The sequence below is a fragment of the Bos indicus x Bos taurus genome, chromosome 10 (assembly GCF_003369695.1).
Source record: "Bos indicus x Bos taurus breed Angus x Brahman F1 hybrid chromosome 10, Bos_hybrid_MaternalHap_v2.0, whole genome shotgun sequence".
Taxonomy (NCBI): domain Eukaryota; kingdom Metazoa; phylum Chordata; class Mammalia; order Artiodactyla; family Bovidae; genus Bos; species Bos indicus x Bos taurus.
The window spans coordinates 48312919-48323737 of NC_040085.1; the positions used below are offsets into that span (position 1 = coordinate 48312919).

Consider the following 10819-nt stretch of genomic DNA (forward strand, 5'->3'; position numbering starts at 1 on the left):
GTGTGTTTATAATTTAGTAGGCACCTATTCCTGGAGGAGGAAATGGCAACCCATTCCAATATTCTTGGCTGGGAAATCCCATGGACAGAGCGTGCTACAGTCCATGAGGTCACCAAGAGTCAGACACAACTTAACTGAACAACAACAACAGAGAGCTATTACATACTATTAACTTCAAAAATGGAAGGATGTAGTCAGTTTTCTAATAACTGAAAATGAAGGGGAGTGACTGGGGAGGTAAGACTTCAGAGTGGAGTTGACATTTGAGCTGAGGCTTGAACAAGGGGTAAAGTTTGGACTTGTTGAGTGGAGAAGATATTGCACATGGAGTGACCTTAGCATGCACAGAAGTGCAGATCAGAAAGCTCAGTAAGCAGTAATTAGACTGTTGTGGGATCAGAGCATAGGGTGTTGGTGTATCTGCGTGGGCAGGGGACAGTTACAGGACACAAGGCTCGAAAGGCAAGCTGGGCTGAGGTCATGAACAGTATTCTGTGCCCAGGCATTTGAATACTTTTCTTTAGGCCACTGGGAGTATCTTTTGAGTACAGCAGTAAAGAAAGCTGAAATTGTCTTTCAGATAAATCACTCTAGTTACAATAGGAAAGATAGATTTCGAAGATAAGATAGTTGAGGTAGAGCCTCCTGCTCGGAAGCTATTAATTATAGTCTGAACCAGGACAGCAGAGGCCTGTTCAGGTCACATCTGATATCTGTTGTCTTAGCAGTATTCATTAAACATCTGCATTGTCTACCAGGTATTTTGTTAGGCATTGAGACTTTTTGTTTTTTTTCTCTTAAAATATTTTTCATGGCCTTCTTCCCTATTCTCACTGGGACCATCAAAGGCAGAGCTCTCAACCCTTCATGCCTGAATTACTAGCCACAGTCCCTGTGGACTCCAGGGTCTCTCTCTAGTCCTGTTTATTTTGTGCATCACTCACAAAATAATATTTACATGTGATCTTCATCATTTTACTTTTTTCCTTTGAAAGCTTAATTTTCTCCCATACCAATCAAGTTTTAATTCGTTTTCTGGGTATCAGGGCCTTCAGCCTGGCTCTTCCCTAAATAACCAAATTTTTCTTAAGACTTTCTACCATAAAAATGCTCTTATTAGTTGATTTTCTTAGAGCACATTCATTCTGCCCCCTTGCCTTTCTCCCCTGTGATCTTCTTGGTGTGAGTATTCTCTGTATTTTCTTACTCAAATTCTTCCCATCTTTCTAGTCTTAGCTCAAGTGTCGTCTCCTCCCCCAAATTTCCTCTACATCTTCCCAGAAAGGATTATTCTCTTACACTGTTTTTCTATCCCCAAGGCATATCTAGCTCTTAGTTGTGGCTTCCACCCTCATTGTTACAGTATGACTGCAGGGGTGCCAGCTGTTCTAACCGAGTTCCACATAGGAAAAAGGAGTACAAAGGGCAAAGGCAGCAGCTCTTCCAGCTGAGTCAGCCCCATTTAAAGAGCTCTCCCAGAAGTGCTACCCAGTGACTGTCGCTAGACTGGCCTCTTTGGTCACCCCTAGGTGCAAGAGAACTTTTTTAGGGAGTCTTACTGAGAGTTTCAGTGTTGAACAAGTCCAGAGGGCACTGTTCACACAGAAAACAATACATGAAAAAATGGAGTGTTTTGTATTTTTATCTGGGTGATGATGACATGGTAAACATGCATGAAAGGTCATCAAGCTGTATATTTAAGATTAGTAAATGTCATACTTTTCTGAATTTGTTATACTTTTCAATTAAAAAAGTTAATGCCCCTCTTCCCCAGAGTTGTGGTGACCCTAGGCAGATTGCTTCTGGTATAATTAGGATTATGTTATCAGAAGGACATAAGGAAGAGCGGATATTGGTCTGGGTAGTTCAGTATCCTTGTCACACATATAGGACTTTTTTCTGAAGGGTAGTGATGCTTGGACATATAAGCCAAAGTTTTAATATATTTGTGTTTAATGTGATTTATTTAGCATAGTGAAAATATGAACTTAAATGTAAGAATGTTCTATACACCATCTTAACTTCTGGTATAAAAAGTTATTAAAGATTTCTTTTTGTTTGATATTTAGTATATATTATTAATAACTTGGGAGAAGGCAATGGCACCCCACTCCAGTACTTTTGCCTAGAAAATCCCATGGATGGAGGAGCCTGGTAGGCTGCAGTCCATGGGGTCGCTAGAGTCGGACACGATTGAGTGACTTCACTTTCACTTTTCACTTTCATGCATTGGAGAAGGAAATGGCAACCCACTCCAGTGTTCTTGCCTGGAGAATCCCAGGGACGGCAGGGCCTGGTGGGCTGCCGTCTATGGGGTCGCACAGAGTTGGACACGACTGAAGCGACTTAGCAGCAGCAGCAGCAGTTAATAACTTGATGTTGAGACATTTCAGCAAAAATAAAAGCATTGGCTTTGAAAAATAAAATATTAATACTATATATTAATTTTTACTTGCTGTGAGATATAAACAATAAGTGAAAACTCAGTATATACTTTTTGACTGCTTTTATATAGTAGAAGCAATATCGGTTTTATCAAGTCAGTACTACAAGGATTCAGAACACTTGCTACCATAAAATCAACATCCTTTCACTAGTTCAAACCTGATAAATAAAAAGTGAGTTCATTTCAGTTCAGTTCAGTTCAGTTGCTCAGTTGTGTCTTACTCTTTGCGACCCCATGAATCACAGCACGCCAGGCCTCCCTGTCCATCACCAACTCCCGGAGTTCACCCAAACTCATGTCCATCGAGTCGGTGATGCCATCCAGCCATCTCATCCTCTGTTATCCCCTTCTCCTCCTGCCCCCAATCCCTCCCAGCATCAGAGTCTTTTCCAATGAGTCAACTCTTCCCATGAGGTGGCCAAAGTACTGGAGTTTCAGCTTTAGCATCATTCCTTCCAAAGAAATCCCAGGGCTGATCTCCTTTAGAATGGACTGGTTGGATCTCCTTGCAGTCCAAGGGACTCCCAAGAGTCTTCTCCAACAGCACAGTTCAAAAGCATCAATTTTTGGTGCTCAGCCTTCTTCACAGTCCAACTCTCACATCCATACATGACCACAGGAAAAACCATAGCCTTGACTAGACGGACCTTTCTTGGCAAAGTGATGTCTCTGCTTTTTAATATGCTATCTAGGTTGGTCATAACTTTCCTTCCAAGGAGCAAGCATCTTCCAACTTCATGGCTGCAGTCACCATCTGCAGTGATTTTGGAGCCCCCCAAAATAAAGTCTGACACTGTTTCCATTGTTTCCCCATCTATTTCCCATGAAGTGATAGGATCAGATGCCATGATCTTTGTTTTCTGAAAGCTTTAAGCCAACTTTTTCACTCTCCTCTTTCACTTTCATCAAGAGGCTTTTTAGTTCCTCTTCACTTTCTGCCATAAGGGTGGTGTCATCTGCATATCTGAGGTTATTGATATTCCTCCTGGCAATCTTGATTCCAGCTTGTGCTTCCTCCAGCCCAGCGTTTCTCATGATGTACTCTGCATATAAGTTAAATAAGCAGGGTGACAATATACAGCCTTGACATACCCCTTTTCCTATTTGGAACCAGTCTGTTGTTCCATGTCCAGTTCTAACTGTTGCTTCCTGACCTGCATACAGATTTCTCAAGAGGCAGATCAGGTGGTCTGGTATTCCCATCTCTTTCAGAATTTTCCACAGTTTACTGTGATCCACACAGTCAAAGGCTTTGGCATAGTCAATAAAGCAAAAATAGATGTTTTTCTGGAACTCTCTTGTTTTTTCCATGATCCAGCGGATGTTGGCAATTTGGTCTCTGGTTCCTCTGCCTTTTCTAAAACCAGCTTGAACATCTGGAAGTTCACAGTTCACATATTGCTGAAGCCTGGCTTGGAGAATTTTGAGCATTACTTTACTAGAGTGTGAGAGAGGGCAATAAAATTAATAATAAGTTAAAATCCCGTCTGTATTTTTAAGTGGTTGCAAATATTTAAAATTTTGAAATTGTGTCTTTTATTGTATTTTAGAAAAAAAATGGGAAAATAAGAAACCAAATCCACTTTGTTATGGTAAAACTTAGAAAATGGTTGACATATGACAAGTCTTGGCTTTTATATTAAGTTTCACATGTAATTTAAACTACATTGTAAGTAACAGGAATTAGGAAATGACAATGTTTACAAGCATTTATTTCTTGGTGTCTGTGGCTTGATGTTCACTTCTTTAAACATTAAAAATAGAGTTGATTTGCAGTGTGTTAGTTTCTGGTATACAGCAACATGATTCAGTTATACACACAAACACACAGGTACGTGTGTATATATATATTCTTTTTCATTGTAGGTTTTTATAAGATACTGAATATAGTTCCAGTGTTCACTTGTTTTTAAGCAAAGGCTGTTTTTTCCTTCCTTAGGTTCATCCTCAGCAACACCGGCTTCTATTTGAAGTGTTTGATGAAAATCGATTGGTAAGTCCTACCGTACAAACATAAACTGTGAAGCAAGGGTATACTTGAGTAACAAGCAAAAGTAGGCCAGGAATCTGTGAAGTGAGAGGTGCTTTCGAGGTGGTTATGGAAAGACTGGGCAAAGTGGTGGATAGAATTTTTTCCCCCCGCCTTTCCTGGTGCTCCTCTCTACTCTTCTATTCTCCCTGGCACCTCTCCTGATTATCAGTTCTCAGCAGATTTCATGGTCTTCCTCAAGGTCTCTCACGGCAGGGGATTCAGAAAAGTCAGCCTCTTGGCCTGACCTTCCTGCACACTTATGCTGGTACCCTGGTTGATAGTCCCAGGCTCAGGAGCCTTCCCCTCCACACTCCAGTGGAGGTCTTGGGGTTGCCTGTATCCAGTTATGACATCCCATCCTTTCCCTTATCCCCACTCTTCTACTGAATACAAAGGAAAACCTCTCTAACTGATGAAATTAAGTTCTCTAAAGAATTGCCGATGTTCAGAGAGACAAAAAGCAAATATAACCTGTTTTTATTTTTATAAAAGGATAGTTGTGATTCCTAATTTCCTAAAGACTGTCTTGAAGTCCTACCCTCTTCCTAATTTGTCTTGAAACTGTATTTCAAACCTTTTTAGCATTTTACATTTACATTTAAACCTGTAAGATTTGAATATGGAGGCATAAGAACAGTGTTATGTAGTCAAAGCTTATCAATTACTAAACAGAAGCACAACAAGAATTAAAACAGTTTTATTCATTTTGTAGCTAACATAGAAACTAGATTTTTTAAAGAATCTATTTTTAGTGTTGGACTATATAACACTTGGTTTTATAGATGTGATAACTGTACTAGTAACAGAAGATATTGGAGAAGGGAATGGCGACCCACTACAGTATTCTTACCTGGAGAATTCCACGGACAGAGGAACCTGGCAGGTTACAGTCCATGGGGTCACAAAGAGTCAGACACAACTAAGCTACTAAGCTCAGCACAGCACAACTGAAGATATTTCAGATGAAATGATTAATTAGTATCATTATAGGCAAAGGTACTTTTTTGCAGCCAAGGGAGACTTCATCACTAACTTGGCAATCTAATTTTGTAAGGCTCAGTGACAGATGTTGATGATTTGCTTATCATTTGGTTAGTCACAGAGCTTTTTATTTTCTGTTTGTATTTTTGCCTTTTTAAAAATAAAATGGAGAATGTTTTTACTTTTTCCTTCTGTTGCTACAGATCTGTTTTCCTTCTTGATGGGACCAGGTGAAATTTAGTATTGGTGTTTTGTAATCATGAAATAAACATACAAAAATATGTATACTATAATATTTATCTTAAATAATAAGACAAATATCTGTATGCTTATTATTCAACTTAAGAACTTGAACATTACCAAAATCTTCAAAACATCCTTTAACCCTTCCAATAACATCTCCTTTTTCTCTCCCACAAGTAGTAACCACTGTCCTGAATGTTGTGCTTATCATTTCTTTGCTATTTAACAACTTTTATCATGTATATATGTATCCCTAAAAAACATAGTGGTTTCCGTTTTCATATTTTTGGATTTACTAAAATAGTAGCACTGTGAATAATTCTTTCCTCTGTGACATGCTTTTGGCTTAATGATATATTTGTGAGGTCAATCCATAGGAACGTATTTCACAAGTGCATAGTTTTCCCTTCATCTGCAAATGCTGTAATACCACAATTTATGTATTTATCCTGCTTAATAGATATGAGTGTTGTTTCCAGGTTTGTGCTATTACCAATTGATAAACATTCTTGTTGTGTTTCCTGATACACATGTATGATTGTATCTCTAAGATTAATATTTTGGGCTTGAGTTGCTGGTCATGGTATTACTGTGTTATTTTTCCTGTTGTTCGTGATACCAATGTGACTTTCTCCCTGATTCTTGGGCACATCATTAGTGAACTTTTTTATTTGAATTATTTGCATATTGTACACAAGGAGGGATAGCTCATGCTGATGCTTTCCACCTGCTTATAGTTATCTAGTCTTTTTGCCAGTAATCTTAGTATGGTGTGACTCTTCATTGCCAAAACTAATATTTGTCATGCTCTGATTAGTGCATTAACACTCCTTGAGCATTTACTGTGTATAGCGTATATACAGGGTATCATGATTTGTCAAAAGAAAAAAGCATTACTTATGATATTAACAATGGAATATTTCTAAAAGCAAAAAGAAAATAATGCATTGAGCAGCATATTCTAGATCCCTATACCAAAGAGTCAGAATTCCTTGTAGTCCAACTTGTGTTTTGGTATATTCGCTTATAGCTCTATACAAATTATTTAATCCTTCTGAAGATATTTTATGAAAATAAAATGAGACAGTAGCTATCAAAGCACTTGAAAATTTTTCATCTTTAATATAATGTGTGATTTAGAGTTCATGGACTTGTGCATTTACGGCTGTCTGATATCACATTTTGTGTGTTAATTATAGTATGCATTTTTGGCATACATTGTGTTCAGTACTCTGTTATGCATTAGAAATATAGTTTTTCTTAAGAAGCTCACTTTACTAGCAAAAGGGAATAAGAAATAATTAAGAGTGGTGCATGTCATTGTAATGCTCTGATTTGTTGCTGGTCCCAGCAGGTAATTGAAGTGTACAGATTACCTGAGATGTCACAGAAGCTATAGCCATTGATGGAATAACAAGCTGGATTGTGTAGCAGTAAATTGACCTGTGCACTGTAAATGCCATTTTACCTTCTCCTGTAGCATTCACAACTAAGTTAGAGACACATCCTTTTCCTAGCAAGGTTCTCTTTGGAATGTATGGCAAAGAGCAAATATACTTTAAGGAGAAAGAATTTCTAGTATTTTGGAAAATGTTTGCAATATAAATGATATTTTTTCAGCCAGTTTTAAGAACCTGGGGATTATAAACTATCATAGTTGGGTAATGGTGTTGTTAAGGGTGATGGGATGTTTGGGACTGATGTGCCTTTAAATGAATTCTACATATACCAATGCAAAAGTTAGTGCTTCTGTGTCACTCATTTCAGTTCAGTCGCTCAGTTGTGTCCGACTCTTTGTGACCCCATGGACTGCAGCACACCAGACTTCCCTGTCTATCACCAACTCCCAGAGCTTTCTCAAACTCATGCCTATCAAGTTGGAGATGCCATCCAGCCATCTCATCCTCTATCATTCTCTTCTCCTGCCTTCAATCTTTCCCAGCATCAGGGTCTTTTCCAATGAGTCAGTTCTTCACATCAGGTGTCCAAAGTATTGGAGTTTCAGCTTCAGCATCAGTCCTTCCAGGGAATATTCAGGACTGATCTCCTTTAGGATGGACTGGATGGATCTTCTTGCAGTCCAAGGGACTCTCAAGAATCTTCTCCAGCAACACAATTCAAAAGCATCAATGCTTCAGTGCTCAGCTTTCTTTATAGTCCAACTCTCACATCCCTACATGACTATTGGAAAAACCATAGCTTTGACTTTGTGGACCTTTGTTGGCAAAGTAATATCTCTGCTTTTTAATATGCTGTCTAGGTTGGTCATAACTTTTCTTCTTCAAGGAGCAAGTTTCTTTTAATTTCATGGCTGCAATCACCATCTGCAGTGATTTTGGAGCCCAAGAAAATAAAGTCTCTCACTGTTTGCATTGTTTCCCCATCTATTTGCCATGAAGTGCCATGATTTTGATTTTTGAATGTTGAATTTCACTCTCCTCTTTCAGTTTCATTAAGAGGCTCTTCAGTTCCTCTTCACTTTCTGCCATAAGAGTGGTGTTATCTGTATATCTGATGTTATTGATATTTCTCCTTGCAGTCTTGATTCCAGCTTGTGCTTCATCCAGCCCAGCATTTCTCATGATGTACTCTGCATATAAGTTAAATAAGCAGGGTGACAGTATACAGCCTTGACGTACTCCTTTCCCAATTTGGAACCAGTCCATTGTTCCATGTCCGGTTCTAACTTGCTTCTTGACCTGCATACAGGTTTCTCAGGAGGCAGGTAAGGTGGTCTTATATTCCAGTCTCTTTAAGAATTTTCCACAGTTTGTTGTGATCCACACAGTAAAAGGCTTTAATGTAGTCAATGAAGCAGAAGTAGATGTTTTTCTGGAATTCTCTTGCTTTTTCTGTGATCCAATCTCTGGTTCCTCTGCCTTTTCCAAATTGAGCTTGAATATCTGGAAGTTCTCGGTTCACATACTATTGAAGCCTAGCTTGGAGAATTTTGAGCATTTCTTTGCTAGTGTGTGAGATGAGTGCAATTGTGTGGTAGTTGCATTGCCTTTCTTTGGGATTGGAATGAAAACTGACCTTTACCAGTCCTGTGGCCACTGCTGAATTTTCCAAAATTGCTGGCATATTGAGTGCAGCACTTTCACAGCATCATCTTTTAGAATTTGAAATAGCTCAACTGGAATTCCATCACCTCCACTAGCTTTGTAGTGATGCTTCCTAAGGCCCATTGACTTCACCTGTCTGGCTCTAGGTGAGTGATCACACCATCATGGTTATCTGGGTCATTAAGATCTTTTTGTATAGTTCTTCCATGTATTCTTGCCACCTTTTCTGCTTGCCATCTTCTGCTTCTGTTAGGTCCATACCATTTCTGTCCTTCATTGTGCCCATCTTTGCATGAAAAGTTCCCTTGGTATCTCTAATTTTCTTGAAGAGATCTCTAGTCTTTCCCATTCTATTGTTTTCCTCTATTTCTTTGCATTGATCACTGATGAAAGTTTTCTTATCTCTCCTTGCTATTCTTTGGAACTCTGCATTCAGATCGGTATATCTTCCTTTTCTTCTTTGCCTTTCACTTCTCTTCTTTTCTCAGCTATTTGACTTCTCCTCAGACAACCATTTTGCCTTTTTGCATTTGTTTTTCTAGGGGATGGTCTTGATCACTGCCTCCTATACAGTGTCATGAACCTCTGTCCATAGTTCTTCAGGCACTCTGTCTGTGAGATCTAATCCCTTGAATCTATTTGCCACTTCCACTGTATAATCGTAAGGAATTTGATCTAAGTCATACCTGAATGGTCTAGTGGTTTTCCCTACTGTCTTCAGTTTAAGTCCGAATTTTGCAATAAGGAGTTCATGATCTGAGCCCCAGTCAGCTCCCAGTCTTGTTTTTGCTCACGGTATAGAGCTTCTCCATCTTTGGCTACTACCCAAAGTGACACATGTGTGTCACTACCCAAGAGCTATGTCTGCACACATCCAGCCTCTGAAGCCTTAGGAGACTCCTATATTTCATATTCTATGTGGACATGCTGTGCATCTCAAGTTTAGTGGTTGTGTTAGTCAAGGTTATCCAGAGAAACAAAACCAATAGGGTACACATACATGCACACGGAGAATAAGAGAGGGAGAGATAATGAGGTGGGGGGGGGGATTGATTTATTTTAAGGCATTGGCGTGTCTGAAATCCGTGAGGTGGTACTGGGAGGTTGCAGATTCAAGTAGGAGTAAGGCATCTGAAATCTGTACGGCTGGGCCGCAAACTGGAAACTCAGGCAGGGTTTCTTGTTACAGTCTTAAGGCAGAATTTTTGCTTCCAGAAATCTGTCCTTTTTATTAAGTCCTTTAACTGATTGAGGTCCACTACCACCCACTCCAATATTCTTGCCTGGAGAATCCTGTGGACAGTGGAGCCTGGCAGACTACAGTCCATGAGGTTGCAAAGAGTTGGACATGACTGAAGTGACTTAGCATGAACGCACAACTTATGGAGGGCATTTTGCTGTATTTAATGTCTACTGATTTAAATGTCAATCACATCTAAATAATAGCTCCATAGCAACACTTGGATGGGTGTTTGACTCAAAACTTAGCCAAGTCAACATGCGCAATTAAGCCTCACAGGGGACATCGACCTTCAGAGTTCTAGTCAATGATTAGTATAATCCTGAGCCTGTCCATAGGGGTATATAACCACATTTATTTTCTGTGTAGATAATCGAAAACTAAATATCTCAGAATGTGGGGTCCTGAGCTTCTGTCTAATCCTAAAATATGATCTGTTTCATTCTAGAATATAAAATGCTCTATGATTTGCATAGATTCCTCCCAAGTGAGGTCTGGTATCACTCTCCAACTCTTCTCCCCTTGAGGTTAAGGTTGATACTCCTCTCTTGGCATCTCTTTAGCCAGGAGGCTACATCTTATCCCAGGTTCTCTAGGTTGCACACTGCTCTATTAGTGGTACAGATCCTGTGCAATCCCAGACCAGAGCCAGGAATGCAAACTGTTTAACCTTTCTAGAATTGAAACGCAGCCTAGAGTACAAGGAATTGCATTTGATTATCTTACTTTTCCTTGGCTGAAGCCGTCTTTGCAGATGTTTCAAGTATTTTGCCTTCTTGTCCAGCTGCAGTGTTTTGATATTTCTTTAGAAG

The 10819-nt window shown here is 39.3% G+C and overlaps 1 protein-coding gene across 1 annotated transcript in view; it reads left to right on the top strand.

The window, feature by feature from the left end:
- NEDD4 (neural precursor cell expressed, developmentally down-regulated 4, E3 ubiquitin protein ligase) overlaps positions 1-10819 on the top strand; it is a 146036-nt gene that overhangs the window by 41853 nt on the left and 93364 nt on the right. The window contains exon 5 of the mRNA XM_027553934.1: positions 4386-4439. Within this exon, the coding sequence (XP_027409735.1) occupies positions 4386-4439 (54 nt within the window). The remainder of the gene's footprint in view (positions 1-4385; positions 4440-10819) is intronic.